Genomic DNA, 26,341 nt, shown 5'->3' with positions numbered 1-26,341 from the left:
GGGAAAAAAAGTGGTTGGTTCACATTAAGAAGAGACTAGACAATAATTAAAGTTATTTGTCATCAAATGGAACATAGCACAACTTTACATATCACTATATATATTTAATTTTAATAATGCTATACTTTTTTTTTATTATATATATATTTTTTTAATTTTATTTTGTCTCTTAACATTTGGTTTCTTGAAGATTAGACTTCATAGTTTGTTTTGGTTTATTTTTATAGGATTATCTCAGCCTCAAAACTTGGGTTGCAAGCTTTACACATTATTACTCATTCATTTTAATAGTGCTTTACTTTTTTATACAATATTTTTTTTAATTTTAATTTTATCTTTCAACATTTGGTTTATTAAGGATTAGAGTTCATAATTTATTTTTTTATGGGATTATCTCAGCATCACACTTTTCATTCATTTTCAATAGTGTTTTGCCCTTTTTTTATTCTATATTTTTTTTCAATTTCAATTTCATCCTTTAACATTTAGTTTATTAAAGATTGAACTTCATGGTTTATCTTAATTTGCTTTCTATGAGATTATCTCAGCTATATAACCCAGGTCACTGGTTTAATAGGTTAATTAACTCGGTTGACTTAGGTTTTCATCCCATTTTAAATTGATCTTTTTTCCAATTCCATTCATTAACATTTTATTGATGGTAATTAGATTTTATAATTTTTTTTGACTTGCTTTTTATGAGGTTATCTTGGTCTTGAGACTTGAGTTACAGATTTGATGAGTTAACCTACTATATTAAAACAATTAAAATTCGTTTTTTTGTTCATATGAATAATAAAGTTGCCCCTCTTTTTTTTTGTTTTCATATTTTTTTTTCAAATTTCTTCCTTACATTTTTTTTTGCCTTTTTAATTTGACTACTTTTTGGCCTAATTTCATGAGATATAGTTTTCAATTAAATTAGAAAGATAAAATCTAAAGTGAGAGGACCACAGTGTAAAACATGTATGACATGCATGGTTAATCTCAAAGTTTTTGGAATTCTCATTCTCGTCTAAAAATTCATTTTGTTTAATTTTTAGTCTTTAAGTTAGAGAGAGGAGAGAGAAACTTGTTGAAAAAAACGAGGTTGTTATCTAGCCATGATTTGACCACCAAAATAGAGGATCTTTGTGTCAATGAATTCCTTTTCTTGAGATGAGTTTATTAAATGTGATTTTCCCTTTAAACATTGCGAGGAAGGCAAATCCTTTACAGTTTTTATTTTTGAAATTCGATTAATTGTGTTTTTTTGAAAGATTTGAAAGTGTTTTGGGGTTGTTGGATAGTTTATATAGATTTTTATGATGTTTTCAAGTTAAAAAAAGGTCAAAAAGATATTTTAAAGGCAAATCCCCCCTGATTTTCTGACCACCATAGTGATTATAGCTAGATTATAGGCAGTAGCTAATATGCGACTTGTTTCCCGCTCAATAAAAAAAGAAGTGGATAATGTGTCGTTCGCTTTTGAGGAAAAAATAACATAAGTGCGCTTAAGCTTTTTAATTCAGGTCAGACTCCCACTCTTGATCTATTTTTGTTTTTTTTTTTAATTTAAATTTACATTTTTAAAGTTAATTAATTAAAAATATATTTTAGATATTATTTTATTGAATACCAATCAATTTTTACTTTGTTTTTGAATAAGAGTATAGTAGTCAATTTATATATAGTGTTATCCCATATCGAAAAGTTAACAAACATTCTATATGAATGTAAACTATAAAAAAATATGTAAAGTTAATTATTCATAAATTAATTTTATATTTTTTAGGTGTATTAAAAAAATATAAAAAAATCATGTCTCATCCGATTTATACCGGGTCTCATCTCGAATTTGACCGAGCTAATTTCAAGCTCAGGTTTTGCCGATTTGAAACCCAAAAAGGAAAGGTAATAAATTGGCGGAAAAAATCGGAAAAAGAGAGAAATTAAAGTATTGATAGAGCTCATCTAAAAACAAAAAAAGGGAAAGTCTTGGGAGTATGAGATGGAACCAACCAAAGTCTATGGTCCCTCTTAATAATACCCTTAAATATAGCAATATTCCGCAACAAGGAATCACCTCACTTAGTTAGAGGAATCACTGAGTTAATGCATTGATTAGCAATGATTTTCAGCAGATTAAATATTGGAGAACTTCTCTAATATTCCAATCTATCACAAATTAAGAGATTTTGAATGTTTTATTCTAATATTTCAAGAATCTAATCTAATATTTTCTCATCTCGGTATTAATGTTATAATTTTCTTCTTTTATCAACCCATTATGCGTATTTAATTTCTTTAAATACTTTGATAAGTAATTTATGTATCATGAAAATAACTACAGTACACCTTTTGTATTGCATACGTTACTATATATATATATATATTAAATTTTTTTAATATTAAAATAATTTAAAAATATAATTTTTTTTAAAAAATATGACTAAACTCCACTTCCAAATACATCCAAGAAAAGATAATAACACTGCACGCAAAATCCAACAAACTATTCAATTTGATTCTGCAAATTAATTAAAATATCAGTATTATAAAATCTTCGATACAGCACATGTACGGAGAATTTTATAAACAAAAGAAAATAGTTTCTAATAAAGTTCAGCAATAACAATTAAGCCCGAAAACTTAAAAAAAACTTCAACCTAAAATAGAAATAATTGTTCTCTCCTCAAGGCCATCCACTAATAGCAGAACTAATAAGAAGAGAGGCCACAATAACCATCGTAGTTGAAGGAGTTGCAACCCAAGAAGCAGCTGGAGCTGGAGTGGGGGCAAGGTTCGCCTCATTGGTGCCGGGTGATAATGATGGCCCAGAACTGGACTCAGGTGTCGGGGATGGAGTTGATGAAGATGGCGGTTTTGCTGGAGTTGGACTTGATGGAGATGGTGATCTTGCTGGTGTTGGAGAGGCAACAGGATGATATGATGGTGAAGGAGTATTAGCCAGTGGAGATGGAGACTTTAATGGCACTGGTGACGCCCCTGGAGCCCCAGCTGGAGCATTGCTGCTCGGAGCATTGGCAATTGGTGATGGGGATACAGGTGACACTGATGGCACATGAGACGAGGTTGGAGGTTTAGCAATCGGTGCTGAGGATCTTGATGGCGCTTGAGCTGGATTGTGACCTTCTGGGGATGGTGCTTTAGGGGATATAGCTGGGGGATATGCTGGTGTTGAGGTTTGTTTTGTTCTGACCGCAAGCACAACAACAATCAGTTTTTGTCCCTTTCGACAATTATCCTCGTTTCCACTAATGAAAAAGAAAGGACCAGACTTGTCAAACTGAAACACAGAGGAACCAGAATCCATATTCTTGAGAGGCTTCTTTGTGTTGCAGCTGCTGTAATCATCTTTTGTCACCCGCAACACAGAGTCCGACCCTTTATTGTACTTGAAGACTATGCCACAAACCCAGAAACCAATGCACAAGAAATTAAAAAAACAAACTGAATCTTGTCAATTAAAAACAGAAAGTCAACTGCCAAAACAGGAGGACTTACCAAGAGAGTCATTGACTTGGAACCGGTTTCTCTCGGCCCAGTGATTGTAACTCTCAGAGGGGTTTATAACCCAGCCATCTTTGCCACCTACGTCGAAGCTATTGTAGGCCACAGAAGAAGAGAAGAGGTAGCAAGCAAGCAAAGCCCACAAGAGGCAGAGACATCCTTGAGACTCCATTTTGAGGGAAATTATTAAAGACAAATGAGAGCCTCCTGTTGTATGCCTTCTCTCTATATAGTGAAGGGAAAAATGAAAATGGAAGCTGAGGATTTTCGGGATTATTTATCGGAGAATTTGCTTTTAGAAAGGAAGAACGTAAATAATGCCTTGGAAGATGCCTTGGAAGGATATAAAGAACCTTCCATAAATGCAATAGAAAGTGGGATAAGGGTGACATTATGGAAAAGTGTATTAAATTAAGGGGCTTTAATTTGATTTATTCTCTTCTTCTTCTTTTTTCCCTTTATTTTTGGTGGCATTACAACTATAAAGTCATAAAGAATCATCTTAGTGAAAAAGAAGAACAAAAAAGAAAATGGATACTAAGTTCTTAATTATCTTTTTGCATAACTTTTTCATTTTTTTTCTTTATTCCATTAATAATAATTTATTTTATTTCATGGCAAATGAATTGTTCTTGTCAGTTTCTTTTTCCAATATTTTCCCTTTCCTTCTTCCTAATTCCCTTCTCTCTCTTAATCTCTTCTTTGTTTCGATCACATATCTTTTTTTTTATTATTATTTTGTAATTCCGGGTGTTTGGGCCAGCTTACGCGCACCACAACTAATCTCCAGATCCACTAAATACCCTACAAGCCCAGTAAACAGATAAAACACTACAGGGATGATAGGTATGCACGCTAGGACTCGAATCCAGATGACAGAAGCAACAAAACCTTGTCTCTGCCGCTGCGCTAGATGCTCTGGTGCAAAAGACGACATATCTTGCTAATAGTCTTGATGCCATGATGTGGAAACTTGCATGTATTATGCCTTGGAAGAAGCCCCTTCATGTCTAGGACATTGTTTCAGAGCTGGAGGCCGGCAAGGGCGAGACATGATAGATGTGAAAATCGGGTCACTGCCTATTTTAGATGCTGAATTCTGAGTCTTTGATGTAATATATTGACAACTGCACTATCACACCAAAACCCCAAAAAAACAAAGCAATGTTCTGAGATGTAGCTATGAATGGTAAGCAGGCCATTGAATGACAAAATCTTGGAATTAAACTGTTTTTATATCTATCTTTTATATTATAATTATAATTATCTAATGTATTTAATTAATATCATTGATTTTTTATTTTATATTTTATTTTTATTACTTTTTTAAGAGAATTCAACAATAAATTAAGTTTAATAAATACATTCAGATGATTCGTAACAGGCTTAAGGGCACCCGTTAGCTTTTCTCTTGTAATAATTAACTTTATATATGCAAAAGGAACTAAAATATGTATTAAAATTATTATTTTAGTCATCAATTTAATAAAATTCAAGGGAAGTTAATAAAAAAATATGAAAAAAATAATAATCAAGTTTTTATATAAAAAAAAGAATGGAAATTAGTATTAAAATTTATAATTTTTTTATTAAGTTAATAAAAATTTAAGGATATTTTAGTCAAATCAAATGTTACAACATATAATTTATATTTTTATATATAGTTATAGGTATTCATTGTCACTGTTTAATCAATTCTACTAGTTATATTAAAAAAATACTGATGGAATTATATATTACTTTTCTTTTCGGTGATATATTGTATTTATCGATGGAATAAAACATGAATATTTTTTGTTTGATGTGCCTTTTCTGTCTATAAATCTACCGGCATTTAAATTACCAATAAAATTACTAACATAACATAAATTACCGAGAAACGTTTTGCTAATGAATAATAATTGTATATGAACCCATCAATAAAAATCATGTTGACAAAATCGATATCTAATTACCAATAAATATTCCATTGAAGAGTGTGATCAAAGAATTGTAAATTACTAAATTATATCATAAAAGAAAATTCCATGCAATCTTTTATTCTATGCAAAATTCTATGTTGGAATTCTTTTGGGCATAAGCATTATATTCCTATTCTTCATTCTTCTTCTTTTAGATTTAGCATAACCTTCTTTTTAGCTGCAAAGGAAAATGAATTCCAGCATTTTACCTTTTAAGAAGATAGTTTTTCCAAACCTTTGGACAAGAATAAAACTTTTTTTTCCTTAATTTATTTTAAAAATAAAAAATATCTTCTAAAATATTTTAATGTCATGAATTTTAGAATGTTATAAAAAATATGATGATAATATTATAGAATGATAAAATGATGATAATTTAAATGATGATGATGGTAATTATAATGGTAATTGCAATAGTGATGATGGTGATGGTGATGATGATGTTGGTGATTGCCATTGATGGTTATGGTGATAATAAAGAAGAGATATGTTATTGATTTATTATATAATATTTTATCTTTTAAAGAAAAAAGGTAAGTTTATTGATTTATTATGGAATATTTTACAAAAAAACACAAAAAAATAATAAAAAAATATATGCTTTTATAAAATATTTTATTAGAACACAAACACCTTATGTTAGGCATGTAAACCACTTATGCCCATTACAAATGATTGCAAAACCCACAAACTAACTCTAAATATATACAAACCAACATAGACCAAATCTACAAAAAACCACTATCATATTTGTTTTCCTTAAGTCCTATAAGCTTTTTTTTATATACAAACAAGTTTTTTTTTTTATAGAAAAATCTAGATAAATTTTGATTTCAATATATCTTTAATTTCTCATTTATGCATGTTCTTATAAATATTGAATCTAATCAGATCTTATTCATTGTCGAAATTGTATTCCTATTTATTGTTGTGGGAATCGTTGATTTGTTCTTTATAATTCTAGTAAGCTCTCTTAGCTCTAATTTTTTTTATTTCTCAGTTGCATTATTTAGGAGATTCCTAACTTTACTATTTCTGATTTTTCATTGAGTTAATGAAAAAAAGTTTAAAGTGTAGCTGAAATTATTTTAAGTTAAGAAAATATATAAATAGATGAAATGATGTAGAAATTCGAGATTTGATAAATGATGTAGAGAGGACAAGACAAAAACTAAAAAAATTTACTCAAAAAAATTACATTAGCCAGGCTCTGGATACTAAAACATAAGAACCAAAATGAATTGAACAGAAAACGAGTACTTTAGCTAGGTTCTGGATACTATAACATAGAAACCAACCTATTTTTATTTTTATTTTTTATTATGAATAAATATCAATAAAAAGTTCAAGTGTAACTCTCAGATAAATTCTTGTATTTTGATTTATTTATTTTTTTAAAGGGGGGTGGGGGATGAATAATTAAATAGGTATATAATAATAATAGAAATAAATGAAGTAGAAATTATCATCCAAGGATGTTAATGTTGGACAAGGATGAAATTGAACAAGTCAAATTTTTGGGCCAAATGATTTTAAAACAAAACAAGTCCTTAAATGAGGGGGGGGGGGCACTAGTAAATATATAAACAAGTGGGGAGTGAAAATGAGCCATGAATAATTAAATAGGTAAATAATAATAATAGAAATTAATGGAGTAGATATTATTATCTAAGGAGGTTAGACATCTAAACCACTTATGTCCATTAGTTTTTATTTTTATTTTTTTATTATGAATAAATATCAATAAAAAGTTCAAGTGTAACTCCCGGATAAATTCTTGTATTTTGATTTATTTATTTTTTTAAAGGGAGGGATGAATAATTAAATATGTATATAATAATAATAGAAATAATAGAAATTAATGAAGTAGAAATTATCATCCAAGGATGTTAATGTTGGACAAGGATGAAATTAAACAAGTCAAACTTTTGGGTCAAATGATTTTAAAACAAAACAAGTCCTTAAATGAGAGGGGGGGGGGGGGGTTGGTAAATATATAAACAAGTGGGGAGTGAAAATGAGCCATGAATAATTAAATAGGTAAATAATAATAATAGAAATTAATGGAGTAGATATTATTATCTAAGGAGGTTAGACATCTAAACCACTTATGTCCATTAGTTTTTATTTTTATTTTTTATTATGAATAAATATCAATAAAAAGTTCAAGTGTAACTTTCCGATAAATTCCTGTATTTTAATTTATTTTTTTTAAAAGGAGGAGATGGATAATTAAATAGGTAAATAATAATAATAGAAATTAATATAAGGAGGTTAGTGTTGGACAATGATGAAATTAAATAAGTCAAACTTTTGAGCCAAATGATTTTAAAACAAAACAAGAAAGTTAATATTGCGCATATAGTTAATATTGTTTGTTTAACCATAGTACTTAAAAGATTAAATATGATTGAAGGAAGTATATTAAATCTATAATTTATAGTTTTGTGTATCATGGTTAAGATAATTGTCTTTCTTCATTTTAGTTAAATGATTATTCTTTGTGTTGATACGATAGAGTAAGTGAAATATTAAATAATAATAAAAATAATAAAAATATTTAATAAATTCTAGATAAAATACTTGAAACTTTAAGGGTGTTACATCAAAACTCTACTTTAATAAAAACCTTCATTTTGGTGGTTAGGATTGGCCATGGTTTATTTTTCTTCCTTAAATATGGTGAGGGGACATAAATATTTATTATTCATTTTTCTTGCAATAATATTATTGTAAGAGTACTTAATGAAATATATTCCTAATCCGCCTAAACAGAGATATGTATAGATGAGTATACTGCTACATGGCCAGCATAGGCTATAAATATCAACACTTATATCCTGTGACAATTTTTCCAGAGATTGATCTTGTAGATTTGGTAAATGTTTTTTTTTTTGTTAATTGTAGATGTTTAGGCTAGCTTATGCGCACCTTGATTAATCTTCTGAGACCCTGAAGTTAATGACCAAGAAAGTTTTCAGTAGCCTTGAGGTTTATGATACTCGAACTGGTGATTTCTAGGAGTAAATTCAGGATCTGACCAGTTGGGCTATACCTCTAAAGTTAAGTTTGATAAATTATATTTTTTTGATATATAATATTATATAGTCATGAGATTCATGACACCAATTAGTCAAATTGATTTCATTTACATAAATAGCTACATGTTTAATTTAATATTCTTTGTTGTCTTGGAACAGCAGAGAGCCAGAATTGAAGTCAATATTCTTAATTAATTCTCTGAACTCTTGCCTCCCATCAACTCCTGAGCTGATTTATGCCACAATTTGTCTTGGTTCATTTAACTTTTCCAAAACCAAGCAAAGAATATCTGGGCCGACAATCATACAACAATCATCTTACCATCATCAATTTAAATAAAACATGCACCAATTATTTTATATATATATAAAAAAACAGTGTATATCGTAGGCTGCTTTTCGAGTAATAGATTAAAAACGTGTTTAGTATTATAATATAGAGCTCATTATATTTTTTATTTAGAAATATATTAAAATAAATTTTTTTTATTTTTTAAAAAATTATTTTTAACATCAGCACATCAAAACGATTTAAAAATATATATTTTTATTTTAAGCAAAAATAAAAAAATAAAACTTTTTAAAATTTAAAAAAATATAATTTTTACTGCGTTTCTAAACACACTCTAAATCCTTACCATCAAGAAATACAAGGTTTTTTTAAATTGAAAGAAGGGTTTAAGCATGAGATAAAAAATTTCAAGTTATCATGGAAAATAAAAAAATGTCACATACACGACGTTATGGAGTGTAAAAACATAAACAAACTAATCCTCGACCGTTAAAAGTGGCAAGGCATGATGAGATATTTTTCAAGCAAGGTCAGAAGAAAATTTGTGAATTGAGACCAAGCACTTGCTAGCTAAGCAATCTCCAATTCCCAAGCAAGTCAACATGGTTTTTGACAAGACGCATGCAGGCGGCTGGCTTTTGATCGTTGAACATGGTCTCATCTCATGGTCATCTCCAGGAGGCTCCACAAGAAGCCGCCATTAACTATTCCACGCCTTTGAAACCTACGAGGAACGACAACCATCTTGGAAACCTTCCTTGTTTTAGAAGGCAATCAAGATTCCTTCCTTTCTTTACCACTATATATAGCTTTTCTTGACATTGCTCCTCCTCAAATTGCCCAACAAAATCTTGCTCTTTGGCTCTCAAAAGATCCTCTACTACTTCTTGAGATTTGGGGTGATCAAGATTTTGTTGAAGAGATCATGAATTCTATGTTCAGTTCTTTTGATGCTTTGTGTAATGAGTTCTTGAGCCAAAAAGTGAAGTCTTCTTTTGCTCTTACAACCATGGATGGCAATACCAAGAGGGTTTTGAGTAGTAAGGTGGCTGAAGATAAGCTGATCAAGAATCAACAAGGAAGCTCCTCGAGATCATTAACTAGGAAACAAGAGAAGAAGATGCCAAGGTTTGCGCCAGAGCTCGATGGGCTCAACTGTTTTGAGACCGTTGTTAACTATTGAGATCATTTGTAGGAAATTTACAGAGAAGAAAAGGATAGGAATTATTCTTTGATTGATCTATCTGAGGCTGTGATAGTAATGAGAAAATCTATTTCCAGTCTATTTTTTCATGACTAATATACTCTTTGTTCTTCTTGATGATCTTATCTCAATTTCCTGAAATAATTTTGATTTTTTCTTAATTGATGAATCCTGGATTAACTTCTCTAAGCATACTGTGAGCTATGATTTTTTGGATGCTCGCAAATCATGGCAATCATGTTCCTCTTATCAGAGCCAAGATCCCCTCCCCTCTGTATATAGCTGCTGCTCTAATCTGCCCGTCTATGAAGTTCAATTAGCAAGATGGTTATTCTAAATTCAGATTAGCAACTTAATCCTAGGCTTAAGGTTCGATTCTGGCCAGCAACTTGAAACAACAAAGGCTATAATTTGCTAGCAATTATCTTACACAGATAATCACTGAGGACAAATTTCAGTCTGCATACTTTATTCTTACATCTATACCCCAATGAGGCATTCCTCCATGGCATAAAAAAATGCCTAATTGGCATGTCTTCCATGTTAGTTATGATGCTATAAACAAGAATCAAGACCATCATGGTTAGTGTCACGGGGTTAAATTTTTCGCAACGAAATTCAACCCAATGCGGCAGTCTAGTCCCGACTAGACTCAGCCTTGCCTCACTCTTTTCGCTCGTGTTTCCCTACGACTATGTGTTTCGCTCACCCAAAGAGGTTCTCACAATAGCTTCGTCGCAAACAAGGAAACCAACACAAGCAAGCACAACAAGATTACAAGAATCCCTCTCAACCTTTATTTATCTCATCAACAAAGGAATACACAACAAGAGTGTGTGTGCTATGCACAAAATCGCAAGCTCCACAACAGAGGCTTGGCAAGCCTATTTATAGACATACATGAGCTGCAGGCTCCCCCCCATTATCCCCCATTTTCGGGACCTAGTGGAGCACTTCCTCCATCCCATGATCCCATGTTTTCAGGACATAGTGGAGCACTACCTCTTACCCATGATCCCATGTTTCCAGGACTTAGTGGCATGGAGAACACCCCAGTTATGCTCCCACGTTTTGCCTCCCATGAAGCTGCCACTTCCCCCATTTCCTGGCTGTCTACTTGGCAGTCCCAACTGCCTGTTCTGCTGCGTCAGCTGCTGACTTAGAAGGTCCAGTATCTAAGCCCCCACATCCATGCCAAGTCGTAGCTCAAAGACTCGCATAGATCATTGCACGCTGCTTGCCGAATTCATTTCTGCCTATGCAAGGCTGCCGCTGTCCATCGCTGCCGAATTCTAGGCAGTGTGCCTTCGTTGGCGCGTCCCCGCGCCTAGAGCCCTAACAAACCACCCCCACTAGAAGAGTCCGACGCCCTCGTCGGAATAGATGTGAGATAGTCTTGTATTTGGTCCTCAAATTGCCATAAGTCTGTGTCCTTTTCCCACGAAACCTCCTCATTTTTCTTCCATTTTATCAAGAATTCTGTCCGCCGATTCTTTCGATGTTGGCCGAGTCTACGATGATCCATAATCTTGACAATACCATCGTTAAATTGTTTATGAATCGTAGGAGGAGCTCGTTGCGACTTACTTCTTTTTGGATCCTCATGATCTTCATAAAAGGGCCGCAAGTAACTTACGTGAAAAGTAGGATGAAGCTTCAGCCGTTCGGGCAGCTCCAATCTGTATGCCACAGCCCCTACTTTTTCAATGACCTCAAAAGGCCCGTCATACCTTGGCACCAACCCTCGGTGCTTCGTCGTCCCCACAATTTTCTTCCAAATTTGCGGAGTTAACTTGAGTAACACCTTGTCACCCACACTGAGTTCCAGCAATCTTCGCTTTTGATTGGCATATTTGAGCATCCTTTTCCTTGCCTTACGCAAGCTATCTTGGGCTTGCTCAAATAGTTCCTGCCGTTCCATCGCAAACCTGTACGCCGCTGGACTCTTCCCACCCGATATCTGCACTGCAATCTCCGCAGGAGTTTGGGGTTGGGCTCCCAAAACCAGCTCAAACGGACTTGCTTCCGTTGCCGAGGATTTTTGAAGATTATAGCAAAACTGCGCACTATCCAGCAACTCCAGCCAGTTTCGCTGCGTCGCTGTCACGTAGTGTCTCAAATATTCCTCCAGCAAAGCATTTATCCTTTCTGTTTGTCCATCAGTTTGCGGGTGATTGGCAGTTGAAAACTTCAGCCTTGTTCCCATCATGTTGAACAATGCTGTCCAGAATCTGCCCGTGAATCTCACATCACGATCACTTACAATGTCTGAAGGTACTCCAAAGTATTTCACCACGTTGCGGTAGAATAATTCAGCGGCCACTTCGGCTGTACACACCGTCGGGGCAGCGACAAACACCGCATACTTAGTGAATCTGTCCACAACAACCATGATTGTGTTCATGCCATCCACCTTTGGAAAACCAACAACAAAATCCATTGAGACCGACACCCAAGGCCTTTCTGGAATCGGCAGCGGCTGTAACAAGCCTGCCTCACGCTGCCGTAAAGTCTTGTCTTGTTGGCACACTAGACAAGTCCTGACATAAAGTTCTACGTCTTCCTCCATCTTCGGCCAATAATAAGTCTGCGACAGGAGAGCAACCATCCTTTCTCTACCTGGATGTCCAGCCCACTGCGGATCATGAGTCTCCATCAATAAGTGTTTCCGCAGCTCTCCCTTTGGCACGAAGATTCGACCCCCCTTTGCATAGAGTAGGTCTTGTTCCAACCAATATCTCCGTATTGTCCCATCTTGTACAAGCTCAACCAATTTCTTGTACGCTGCATCCTCCCCCGCAGCTTGACGAAGTCGGCACAGCATGTCCGACTCCACCTGAACAATAGCAAGAACAGTAGCGATTACTTCGCGTCTGCTAAGTGCATCCGCAACCTGATTGTGGCTTCCTGGTTTGTGTTTCCATACAAAATCATATTCGGCCAAGAATTCCTGCCACCGAGCTTGTCGCTGCGACAATTTCTTCTGCGTCCAGAAGAATGTGTTGGCAACATTGTCAGTCTTGACAACAAATTTCGGCCCCAACAGATATACTCTCCATATGCCAAGGCAGTGCACTACTGCCGTCATTTCTTTCTCATGCGTTGAGTAATTCTGTTCCGCGTCATTTAGCTTCCGACTCTCGAAAGCAACCGGATGTCCATCTTGCACTAGCACTCCACCAATAGCCCTATCCGAAGCATCCGTATGCACTTCAAATGGCTTCTCAAAATCAGGCAGCCCCAAGACTGGAGCTGACGCTACCGCTGTCTTCAGCTTCTCAAAAGCTTGCTGACAGTCAACCGTCCATTCCCATCTCCGACTCTTCTTGAGAAGATCCGAGAGAGGAGTTGTCTTCTTGCTATAACCCTCAATGAATCGTCTGTAGTAGTTTGCAAGCCCCAAAAATGATCTTAATTCCGGGACAGATTTTGGTGCTGTCCATTCAACAATGGCTTGAATCTTCCTTGGATCCATCTTCACTTGTCCTTCCCCAATCAAGTAGCCTAGGAACATAATTTCAGCTTTTGCAAACTCACACTTTTCTCTCTTTACATATAATTCATATTCTCTCAACCTACTTAGGACTTTAGAGAGATGAGTTACATGATCTTCAATGCCTCTACTATAGATTACAATGTCATCTAAGTAGACTACAACAAAATTGTCTAAGAAATCATATAACACGTCATTCATTAGATTACAAAATGTTGCTGGAGCATTTGTTAGGCCAAATGGCATAACTAGAAACTCATAGGAGCCATACCTTGTCACACAAGTAGTTTTATGCTCATCACCATCAGCAACCCGCACTTGCCAATACCCCGATCGCAAGTCCAATTTCGTAAAGATTGAGGCTCCACACAATCTGTCCATCAAATCCTGAATTAAAGGAACAGGATATTTGTTTTTGATTGTTACCTTGTTGAGTGCTCGGTAGTCCACACACATGCGAAGGCTTCCATCCGCCTTCTTTTGAAACAAAACCGGAGCACCATACGGAGCCTTGGAAGGCCGGACAAATCCTGAGTCAATCAGCTCTTCCAATTGTTTCCTCAATTCTGCCAATTCCCTTGGCGACATTCGATAAGGGGCTTGAGAAGGTGGCTTCGCCCCTGGCACCAGCTCAATTCGATGGTCAATGGCCCTCCTAGGCGGGAGTTTCTTGGGTAGCTGAGGCGGCATCACATCTTCGAATTGTTGCAGCACGCTAGCAATTTCTTTCGGCACCTCACCACAATGGTCTGCCTTCTCGTCAACTATTGTTGCCAGAAACACTTCCCCTCCTTTCCGCAATGCTTTATCAATAGCAATTGCCGAGACCAAGCTCTTCCCCTTTTTCACCACATTCGCAGCTGCGACGTTACAACATGGGACGAAACATGGGCATCCCTCACTTGCAATCATCATTCCGTTGAGATAAGGCATCAAGACAACCTTGGCTTTTCGTAAGAAATCAAGGCCAAGAATAATATCGTAATCATCAAGATTTACGACCAGCACATCATGCTTACCTCTCCACTGATCCAGCGTTATCGGCACATCGTAAGACATCCCAGCAATCCTCTGTGCCTTCGAGTTTACTGCCTTCATGGATGTGTGGCTGTCACTCAGCCGCAGGCCAAGTTCTTTCACCAGCCGATCTGCCACAAATGTGTGGGTTGCGCCTGAATCCAGCATAGCATTCACGTCTTTGCCATTTATCACAATCTTCACATACATTAGATTGTCCGTAGCCCCTGACTTCCCTTTTCGCAGTGCATCAATTCTCGCCAAGTCTTTATCGACAGGGCGGGTTTCGGCAGCCCCATCCCCTGATTTAGCTACCAGGCAGTTTATCACACGCATAGGATTGACGTGCGTAACTACCCCTTCCCCCTCATCGCTATCCCCAGCCCGAATAGCATTCAACTTCTCCCTCTTTGGACATTCCCTCGCAAAGTGAGGACCATCACAAATGAAGCAAGTAAAATTCGGTTTAGTACTCTTACCTTGGGCACCCATAAACTTGGCCTTGCCCTTCTCCGCGGCAGTAGCCCTCGATGCACCCCCACCGAACTTCTTCCTCGTTCTTTCCTCCTTGTTTCTTCCCTTATACTTGAAGGAGGTTGATGTATAGCCCTCTCTAGTAGTTGATTTAAAATCAATCAAACTGTCCGCAGCAGCAATAGCGGAGGACAGATCCTTTACATTCTGTCGCCTTAGTTCCGCTTGCGCCCAAGTTTGCAATCCGGACATGAAGTTGAATAGCCTGTCCTCCTCGGACATATTCTCGATGTCGAGAATCAAAGAACTGAAAGACTTAACATAATCACGAACTGACCTGTCATGTTTGAGTCTTTTAAGTTCCTCCCGCGCAATCCACGACGTGTTGTTCGGAAGGAACTGCTCTTTCAGCTCTTGCTTGAGACAATCCCACGTCTCAATCTTTGGACGTCCAGCACTTAAGTCCTCTTTGGTTCTCGTTCGCCACCAAAGCTTCGCATCACCCGTGAGATACATCACGGTAAGATCCACTTGTTCAGCCGCGCCAATCTTCGCAACACTAAAGTATTGCTCCATATCCCACAAGAAATTCTCCAGCTCTTTGGAACTTCTTGCTCCACCAAAACACTTTGGTTCAGGCACTTTAGGTTTCAAATTACTTACCCCAATAGGAGCGTTTGTCACAGCCCTCTTTAGAATGGCAATCGTCTCTTCGGCAGCAGCCAATCGTTCACTCGATTCTGCCGCAAGAGAAATATACAGGCTCTCAGCCCTTTCAGCGCTTTCCATAGCTTCCTTCAAGCGATCCATAATAGAACGTTCTTCGTCTTCTTCATCCAACCCTATCAAAGTCTCAAGACGCGTCAACCGTTCCCGAATAGCTTCCATGACTTCTGCTGCACGTTGTTAGAATCAACCGTGCTCTGATACCAATTGTCACGGGGTTAAATTTTTCGCAACGAAATTCAACCCAATGCGGCAGTCTAGTCCCGACTAGACTCAGCCTTGCCTCACTCTTTTCGCTCGTGTTTCCCTACGACTATGTGTTTCGCTCACCCAAAGAGGTTCTCACAATAGCTTCGTCGCAAACAAGGAAACCAACACAAGCAAGCACAACAAGATTACAAGAATCCCTCTCAACCTTTATTTATCTCATCAACAAAGGAATACACAACAAGAGTGTGTGTGCTATGCACAAAATCGCAAGCTCCACAACAGAGGCTTGGCAAGCCTATTTATAGACATACATGAGCTGCAGGCTCCCCCCCATTATCCCCCATTTTCGGGACCTAGTGGAGCACTTCCTCCATCCCATGATCCCATGTTTTCAGGACATAGTGGAGCACTACCTCTTACCCATGATCCCATGTTTCCAGGACTTAGTGGCATGGAGAACACCCCAGTTATGCTCCCACGTTTTGCCTCCCATGAAGCTGCCACTTCCCCCATTTCCTGGCTGTCTACTTGGCAGTCCCAACTGCCTGTTCTGCTGCGTCAGCTGCTGACTTAGAAGGTCCAGTATCTAAGCCCCCACATCCATGCCAAGTCGTAGCTCAAAGACTCGCATAGATCATTGCACGCTGCTTGCCGAATTCATTTCTGCCTATGCAAGGCTGCCGCTGTCCATCGCTGCCGAATTCTAGGCAGTGTGCCTTCGTTGGCGCGTCCCCGCGCCTAGAGCCCTAACAGTTAGCCTCTAGTCTTTAGATGTCTGGTGAATAGTTAGCCCATATAATTGTTTTTTGCATTAGCTTTAAACAACGCTAGCTCTAGCTTTGCCTTCACCACCGACACAATTTGTTTCCTCCTCCTTCACAGGAGAGTTTACTACATGGATTATGTCTATGAGACCTCATAAATCTCTCTATCTTGATTGAGCGCAGCAACTATATAAAAATTTGAGGAGAGGAGGAGGATTCAATGCTCCATTCAATTAAAACTGTTTTAGTCCAATGAACTTGTTTTGTACGCAAATTCTTCCTCATGCGTGCCTCTTCCATCACTCCATTGAGTGAATTTTGCTTTTTCCTAGTTGCTTGCAAGTGCAATTAGTGGAATTTGCCAATGGAGGGCCACTTCAATCTATAAGTAGCTTTTTCTAGATCCTATGGGCTTTGGAATTGGCCCCCATGGAAGGTACTACATGTGGGGATCCAAAATTAAGGAATGAGCTCATGCCTAGCTTCACCTCTTGGCTGCTTTTGGATGCTTTCTACCCAAGGAACCGCTCATCCCAGCTGTTGCCTGAGAATTACAGAATTGTGCCCCACTCCTTCTCGATCTTCTGTTTTGACAATCTCATGTTCCAAGTTCTGAACATTGTTTTCAATCTGAAATAAAGATGGGTTTTAATGCCAATCCAACTCAACTACAACAGTAATAAATAACACTAATCTTGCTGAATACTCTTCTCGAAATTTCCTTTTGCATGCATCAAGTATAATGGATCCCATAAAACCAGTGGTTCAAATTCTAAGAAAGTGTTTTTCAAAAAATCTCTGGGTAAAATTAACATTATTTGAATTATAGTTGTGTCAGAGTTCTAACTTGGAAAGAAGATGTAGGCATTGTCAATCCATGAATTGTTGGGTCAATGATTTTCTATAAAATAATATCCTTTTATTCTTTTTGAAAAAATTTAACTTGGTTGAATTTGGCCATCTCAACCAAGTCAAGAGTTAACCATTAAATTAACCATTAATGTCTTTATCTCAAATCAGATTCTAAATCTCAAGTTTTTTAGATCAACATGTACAGCAAAGCTGAGTTTAATAACTATTATATAAATACAATTTCGTGCTTGCAAAGTTAATCCTACCTAGATGCAATTCTCTTGCACATGCCCTCCATGGTCAAGTTTGAAAAGTAAAGAACGAGGTCCTTGCATGGAAGTGAGACCAAGGCGCGGGAAAAGGCAATCTTGCCCCAGTGGTTGCGGGTGTCGATAAACATGCTTAAAATAATCATCAAATACGGCTGGATTTGAGGAGTTCTGCTGTCTCTCACAACTGGATTTGGTATCCATCACCTTGTGGAAAGTATGCTTAGTACAAAGTTTGCATCGTGAGGAACTGGGAAATCAACTTTTTTTCTTTTTTATGGGAAGGAAAATGTCAAACTCGTGGAATGGAAGGAAATGCGTGAGCAAATCTTGCCTCAACTAATCTAACAGAGATAGATATTGTAGCATTGTTGACCCAATGAGAATATATTTGTTTACCATTAATTCAAAAGGTTCAGTTCTCCACCTTCTGAGTGAAAAATGATCGTATCATATGGGGCAAGAAGAACAACATGGGCAGTGCAGAAGACCCTTTTGAATGCTTGACATCCCAAATTCTAGTTCAGACATGACAGATTCTTTGATGAGGAATGATACCATAGAATGACAGAACTCTTGCCTGTTACTTTTCACCCAGGAATCCTTTGAACTATCAAAAGGTGATCTGACTATAAATGACCTATATGCTATATAGTATATAATATGGATCCACAACCACCCTTTTCTCTCCAAGGCTTAAATCAATTCTGATGAGAGAATCTCGAACAAGTAGGATAGCCATTCACTATGTTGTCTTTAAACGAAAGGGTATTGTTCAAAATGTCTGTTTCTTCAAAAATGAGACGGATGGGTGAGAACTCATTTTGGTCGAGCACTAAAAATGTCAAGGCAGCTGAGGCAGGTTTTTGTTGACTAGTGTTTTTCAGAAAATTGCCTTCTGTTCTGCCTTGACTGTTTCACTCGTAAGACTTGCCAAGAACCTCCATATATGTTGAGTTCTGGGAGAAGGGGAGAAATATCCCAATCCGTCAAGAAGAAAGACTTCTCCAGCTTCCATCATGCAATAACAACTATAATAATCTCTGGAAAGTTAACGAGTAGACATGCAGGAGGTCGTCTTCGGCCTGGTTATTAGCAAAACTTCTGCTTTAACTAAGTTCTATTAGCAGAAGGTGGCTACTTGAATGGATTATCAGCTCAGCTAAAATTTCACTCTCAATTTCCCAAGTGGGGTCTTCAGTGCCCTAAATTATCAAGCAAAAGACAAAAAAAAAAAAATGAATTAAGGCATTTTAAATGAACAAGAAAAGAACATTGAACTCCTGTTATTTCTGCAGCTTGTATCATTTGATGACATCAATTTGCTAAATTTTGTGAATACAAAAATTACAAGAACTTTTTGCCTTTTCTGTCCTGAAGCGAAGCTGCGCTTAGCTCAACTGCGGAAAAAAAAAATGGAAGCCTCTATTCCTTCTAAAAGGGGCATGGAGATCAACAATGGACTATTTCTCACTTCACTGCATGAGCAGTCAACTTCGTCCAGTGCCTTCAGAATGAAGATAGAAAAAAAAATCCGGTATCATGACCTCCTTCTAATTGCAAACTTTCTAGCCACTCCAAATATAAGAGCCTTCGTTAAGAACCCCCGCTCAAGAGTACAAGCAAGAGCAACAGCCCCACCAATGACTAAAAACTTAGGCACATTATGCCCAACAGGTTTCTCAGATGTTTCTCGAATTTCAATCTCTGATGAATCACTAATGCTGGTCTCCAAAGATCTCAGGTAGTCTGCACTCACTTTGGTGTTGATCTGAGCCATGAAAGCACTTCGTGAAAGTGGTGCGGCAGATGCTCTATGTTTCTGATATGCACGTAAACCAGGCTCCAACTTCTTTACAGCTCCCCACATACCTTGCCGAACTCCAAGCTTTGCAATTTCCCAAGGAATACCCATGTCCTCATGGTGGAACAGCATCACCTCACAGGCAGTCAGCTCACCATCCCCTCTCTTTGATTCAACTAGTTCATTCCAACAGATAGACATCTCAATCACACAAGGAACATGCTAGGCAACTCTTATTAAGAGAAATGTACAAGTGTGTAACTTAGAAAACTGAGAGTATAAGTTACCTGCACGAATGCACCAGCTTGAATAGTACAGATCAACACGCCTTGGTTTGTTACGCCTTGGCACAGAGGTGCAAGGAACTCCCTAGAACATAAGAGACATGCTAATAAGTTTCTAGGAGAGGTACCTGTCTAATATGATCAAATACTAATTACACTTTCATCCCAATGGAAACATGAATACCCCACACAGAAAGTAAGACTAGCAACAAGAGGACAGTTAATTTGTGCTCACAACTTGAGCAGACACAACCAGGTTTGTCTTCCATTACAGTGGGATGAGGTTCACTGGTGCCTTCAGCAATTAACTCACAGGGTAAAAACTAGAAACTTGCCCTTCATTTAACAAACAACTATTGCTGCTCCAGGCATGTCTTTTACAATTCAAAACGAAGAGTATCGTGAATATCATACTTCTAAGACTAGGTAATCAAGTTTGATGTTCATATGACATCCGAGTAATTCTACATAAGACTGATAATTCAACATCATAAGATCTCCCCTGAATGGAACTCATAATCCCCTTGTTTCATGATATACATTGCTCAGCAGATGTATATAATCAAGTTGTCTCTCTACAAGTACAATAAAAGGAAAAATAGAATATACAACTCATTCGCCCAATCTTACTCATACCTTTGTAACACAGTAGTACAATCGACCTGACTCCCAAATTCGATGGCCTATGATGTATTCTCTGTCACTACAAAAGAAGGGAAACTGAACCCAAAAAAAAAAATTTCAGTAAAAAAACCACCCCAAACAAAACATTTCATAGAAACAAGTGATGAAGGGGACGCTCTTCCCACCTTGCGCACCCACTGGACCACCATGGTTCCTCTGATAGGGCACTCCTCCAAGGTTTCAGCATGTACAAGCATGTCATCCCACTTGGCTCGAAATTCATCATCCCAAAAGAAGTCCCTCACCATTTCAGGAGTTGCATCCTCAAAAACAGTTCTGGTACGATATTGTGGAGGGCCAGTCTAGAAAATCCATTAAAACATAATCCAATATGTCAATCACAAGGGTTGCACATGTCTACCAAAGAGCAGCATTATAAAGCAAGAACTGGCATCGGTAACTAAAACTTCATTTCCAAGACTGCATTAACAAGTCCAATTACACATATTACACAAATCAACACCAATTTGAGAAGAGGAAACCTACCTCAGGATCGATCTCTACGCCAAGCTTGATAGTTCATGGTCGGTGTAGAACGATCCATTATTTGAATCCAAGCAGGACCTCCATCTTTCACTTCAACAAGCTTGCACAAATGCTCCAAATCATCTTCCATCACTAGATTTGGTTTTTCCTTTTTTGATGAACTGCCCGATTAAATTCAACCATATTAGTTTTTTTTTTTTCCAATTCAATCAAATCCCACAAATTCTAATCATTATCCATAGCTAAGAGCAGCTTGCATAAAGACATTAAATTTGAAACAGCAGCCAACTAACCTGCATTTAGAATTGAGGGTACGTCGCACAGAGAAAGAGTCCGTTTGAATCCCACCATTATCAGCAGCCTGAAAAACATAACTCGATAATTCAGGTTATGAGACAAGAATTATCTCATAAAAAAAATAAAAAAATTTAATTTTTAATTAATTAATAATAAAAGATAAAATAAAAAAATAATTCTATAAAAAAACAAAAAAAAATAAAAATAATGAAAACCAAATCTAAAATTAAAAAAATTAAAAGGACAACCTATCATTTTAAATTAAAATAAGGAATTTCATTATATCATATGAATGCGAACACATATATTTTACAAATATTCTTAAATATATATTTTATATTGATTAATCATAGTTACATATTAAGTTCTCATTTCATGCTATTTAACAACTTTCCTTGCAATTAAGCTTTATATATTACTTTCAAAATACCTAAACATATGTAAACACAATATTAAATTAATACCAAATTCAAACAAAATCAAATAGACTTGGTAATCAAGCATAAATAAATATGAGTTTTTTTGTTGGGTCCTAGCTAAAAAACTAACTCTTACCATCATGGACCAATTTGTATTTTTCTCAAATTTTAGAGGTTAAGTCATAATTTTTCAAATTTTAGGAGTTAGATTGAGAATATTATAAATCAATGACCAATCTGACATTCATCATATTTAACCTCAAAATAGTCACTCCATAACTTCAAAATATGTTTAAGGGGTTAAATCATAATTTTTCAAAGTCTAGGAACTAAACTATAATTTTTATAAATCAAGAACAAGACTGAAATTTTATCTTCAATATTTTTTGGCTTTTTCCTACTCTTCAAACCAAAAATCATGCAACTTATATGATAAAAATAAATTATCAATTAACAAATGAAAAATAAAATTTTAACATTTAAATAAAAAATATTTATTCTGATTTTAATTTTACTTCGTTGTGTTGTGATTCTCCTAAACCCTCATAGCAACAATGTTGTCAACTCTATCCTAGTAAAAGTTTTCCTTACATGTCAAATTTATAAAATAATTTGTTCATTAATATTAATAAACTAACAAAAATAACATAATAAAAAAAATTTAAGTATATGTTAACTCTGAACTTTCCAAACCATGCATCAATTATGGGTTTCCATTCAGGATTTTTAAAAACTTGACTCCATTGAAACAATGAGTTTTCCATTAATGATTTCATCATTGATGTTTTCATGCAGCCAGCCTCAACATTTGTAAATTTAAAATTGCATTCGTTAATTGAAATTAGTTTTTCAAAAATTATTAATTGTTTGTTTATTTTTTTAAAATAACACATGAAAGGAAAACAAACTTACATTGAGTGGTCGAGCTTTCATGTGGCAATGTACTTCCCGGTAAATGATTTATACTCTAAAAGGACCCCTCATCGGTGTGCCAACATCGCACTCGATAAGCCTATGTCGAGAGAGGCTACATGTGCCTCAGGTGTTTGATCATAGCTAGCACATAACAACTCATGGTCGTCAAAAGTTTTGCTAGAAGAACTAGCAACGATCTTGTCCATACAACATACTACTGACTTTCTTATAAGCATCTACATAAATTTAAGGATTGAAAAAAATATAAAAACATTCATATTTTAAAAAAAAATCAACTGCACCTCCTCTATACGGGAGACTATCCAAAATTTATTTACCTGTAAATATAAATCAATAATATGTTGTCATAACCAGTTGATTTCATTCAACTTTTAAGTCATTTGTTTCATGAGTCTATTAGTATAAAATTCTTACTTTTAATCATTATATTTATATGGGCTTGCATACTACTATTTCTATAGCTTCTAACTTTTAAATAAAAATATTTTTTTTGAAATATAAATATTTTTTGTTTTAAATTAACTACAACTAACCTACTAAGATAATTACTAATTAACTTATTAATTTTAGAAATCCTATTACAATTGTAATTCACTACAACTAATCTATTAAGGAATACTATAAAAACTTAATTTGACTACAACTAGTTATTTTCATTGATAATTATCATAATTATTGAGAATTAAATGACTTAAATAAATCAATTATTTTAATTTGAAGTGGATAAATATTATTTAAATTTTTAAATGAAACTAAAAAATAAAAAAAAAACTAGCAATATTGAAAATAAATATTATTTTAATTTAAATAATCTCAATAGATTATGATAATTCCTAAATTTTATTGACAATTCTTTATATAAACCCTTGTCATTCAAAAGTAACACTAGTATTCAAATCAAATCAATAATCCAACAACAAAATTCAACAAAAACATCACAATCAATTAAAAAAAAACCAAATATAATGAAAACAAACCTAAAAAGAAGAAGAAAATGAAAAATCTTACATCTTAATCCTGCTCTGAAGCTTGCACTATTGCTTGCAAAGATAAAAACAAAATAATAATAAAGCTAGGATCATTATAATGTAAAAAAGAAAAAGGAAAATTGAGAAGAGAAGAGAAGAGAAGAAGAGTTACCTTTGTCTTTTGAGAGGTGAAGGAGAAGAGAAAAGAAGTAAAAATTAATGATGTTGCCTACGAGGAATTATTTAATCTATTAGTTTATGATAGTACGATAAAAAAATTGTTCAATGACATATTAATTATTATACTTACTAAATAAAAGGTCTTAGTTCATCACAGTTAAATAATACATAATTATATGTATGTCTGAATTTGATTTTTGTCAAGTATTTTCCCCTCACAATAATTTTTGGTATAGGTTGTCCAGGATGAAAAAATATCAACAAGTTTCCACTTGAAGGCATGCCTCAGAATGCGGTTAATTCTTGTTCTTAAGTAAGACTCGAAATAGTACAAGATAAATGTTGAGATCTCTTCAATAATATAAGTTTCATATATCAAAACCTCAATATGCACCTTGTTTTTTACTTTTCTCTTAAGGTTAAATAACTATCTGCATGTTAAATGAATGTTTTGAATTTTTTTAAAAGAAGACAATAGAAATTTAATTATGATGCATGTGTAATCTCTAGCATCTTGAACAGATACATCTATTTATATTGAACAGGGCTTCCAACTCTTGCTTCAAATAGTAAATGTATGGGTAGACACTTTATTGAATCAAAAAATGATAGAAAAAAATATCATCTCAAGTTTAGAGATTGTCTGGATGATATTCATTTCAAACCTCTTTATGTGTTGTATATGCAACTTGTTAGAGCATATATTTCTAAAGAAGTGACTGATCTTCTTGTGTGTATCTCATATCCTGTTTAGTAATAAATCCCGGTAAGCAAGTGGAATGAGTGTTTGCATAAATACTTGACAATCATGACTCTTCATTACATACAATATGTCATCCTTCAAATTCACTAATCTAGATCTGCTCGAAGCATGTCCATCATGAAAACACAGACTCTTAAGTCATTGATAAACAAATAACTGTGCATTTTTGTTTAAAGCAAAGATGGCTTTGGCCTTTGAAACCCTTGACCCATTATAAACAAACTCTATATATATTTTTACAGTGACAAAACTAAAGTATATCCATTCTAGCCTTCATGTTGTCCTTTTTTTTCCATTTCACGTCCATAACCATGTTAAAAATATTCTCAAATATGCTCTTTTTAATGTGCATGACATCAAGATTATGGTAAAAGAGCTTGATTTTCCAATAAGAAAGCTCCTAGAAAATACTTTGTTTTATCCAATTATAGATCACACAAAAACCAGGAAAATTCTGCTTACCAAATTGAAAACCAAACATAATATCCTCATACAACGACACCACGACATATAATTTTTTACTCAATTGTATCGGTGGTGCAACATATCTTTCAACTCTACTAACAAAGAAGTCCTATCTATTCTTTTTATATTTGTGATTCGTTGGCAAGAACCATCAGTGACAATAAAAAAAAAAGACGTTTTACCACCATTTGTTAATGTGAAGGCCTTGTTATTTTTCATAAAATATAAATATGTTAATTTTTCATACGTCTTCCAACCATAAACTATTTCATACATAGGAAAATGATTGAACAAAGTTGTCTTCATCTAAAAATTTAGTTTCATCAAGACATCATAAGTTAAAGTCTTGAATGACTATAATTGCATCAACTCATCAATCAATGATCAAAGATAAACATTTATATTCTGACTCGGACTATTAGGATTGAGTATGCCCGTAGATAAAAATATAAACTCAAGCCTCATACACATCCCTAGTGGCAAATTGTAAACTATAAATATCACTGGACAATAAGAATAAAAAGTATCAAATGACTCGAATGGATTGAGTCTGTTTATACATAACCCAAGATGTACAATTAGTGATTCCATTGAAAACTAAAGATGCACCCTATTAAAACGTTTTCATGCTTCACCATCGGATAAGTGCACCATGACATGAATAACCTTTATAATCTAAGAGTGATTGAGAAGTATCTAAGTTTTCTATATACAATAATAGTCCTTCCTCTACCAATTCTGGGTTTTTTTATATATATGATAATAATCTTTCCCACAGGTTCTGCACTCAATTAAATCTCTATTTTCAAGGTAGTAAAACATGTAAAATTTTGGACATATGTTAATTTTCTAGTCTTCTAGATCGATGGATTTCATTATGGATTTAACAATATAAAATTTTCTTTCAGCCCATTCCTTTTAGGTAAAATGCTTATTATCCATTCAATAATTTTGTCATAACCAGCCTCACCCATCCCATGCTCTGGCTTGATGGTGATCACCTATGTAATGACTGATTATTTATTATGATTTGTGCACCCATTCCATAATGATGCATTAGAGTCTTGCAAAAGATATAAAAAAATAGCCATGTTTACATTTAATTCTTCATCTATGATTGAATATTCACTTGTATAACCCTGATTCATTCTCATCACATCCATAATCATATTCATATAAGGATTTCTATTGTCATCTATAATGTCAAGCATGTTGCTATAACTAGAAGTTGACCCAACC

General features: G+C 35.1%; 2 protein-coding genes across 2 annotated transcripts; both read right to left on the bottom strand.

Moving 5' to 3' along the window:
• Nucleotides 1-2,516: 2,516 nt before the first annotated feature.
• LOC133703090 (early nodulin-like protein 1) lies at nt 2,517-3,773 on the bottom strand. The gene is made up of 2 exons (XM_062127506.1): nt 3,508-3,773; nt 2,517-3,405 (listed from the first exon to the last, which is right to left on the bottom strand). The coding sequence occupies exons 1-2, from the start codon at nt 3,683-3,685 to the stop codon at nt 2,675-2,677; spliced, it is 909 nt and encodes a 302-aa protein (XP_061983490.1). The 5' UTR covers nt 3,686-3,773; the 3' UTR covers nt 2,517-2,674.
• A 15,294-nt stretch (nt 3,774-19,067) lies between these two features.
• LOC133703278 (uncharacterized) lies at nt 19,068-21,456 on the bottom strand (the record flags this gene model as incomplete). Its single annotated transcript, XM_062127740.1, is given in 7 exon segments — nt 19,068-19,796; nt 19,908-19,989; nt 20,541-20,624; nt 20,714-20,890; nt 21,075-21,086; nt 21,088-21,235; nt 21,368-21,456. Coding segments are annotated over 7 exon segments (1,032 nt in total), but the record flags the coding sequence as incomplete, so codon positions are not given.
• Nucleotides 21,457-26,341: the final 4,885 nt, after the last annotated feature.

The sequence above is a fragment of the Populus nigra genome, chromosome 9, assembly GCF_951802175.1.
Source record: "Populus nigra chromosome 9, ddPopNigr1.1, whole genome shotgun sequence".
Taxonomy (NCBI): domain Eukaryota; kingdom Viridiplantae; phylum Streptophyta; class Magnoliopsida; order Malpighiales; family Salicaceae; genus Populus; species Populus nigra.
Note: the sequence above shows the minus strand (reverse complement) of the source record. Positions and strands in the feature narration are given on the sequence as shown.

What these genes read in the sequence shown, in the direction of transcription:
- LOC133703090 (XM_062127506.1), bottom strand. Translation starts at nt 3,685, where the DNA reads ATGGAGTCTCAAGGATGTCTCTGCCTCTTGTGGGCTTTGCTTGCTTGC. An exon ending in CCAAGTCAATGACTCTCTTG is followed by an intron (nt 3,406 to 3,507) that starts GTAAGTCCTCCT and finishes TTTGTGGCATAG; the next exon opens with TCTTCAAGTACAATAAAGGG.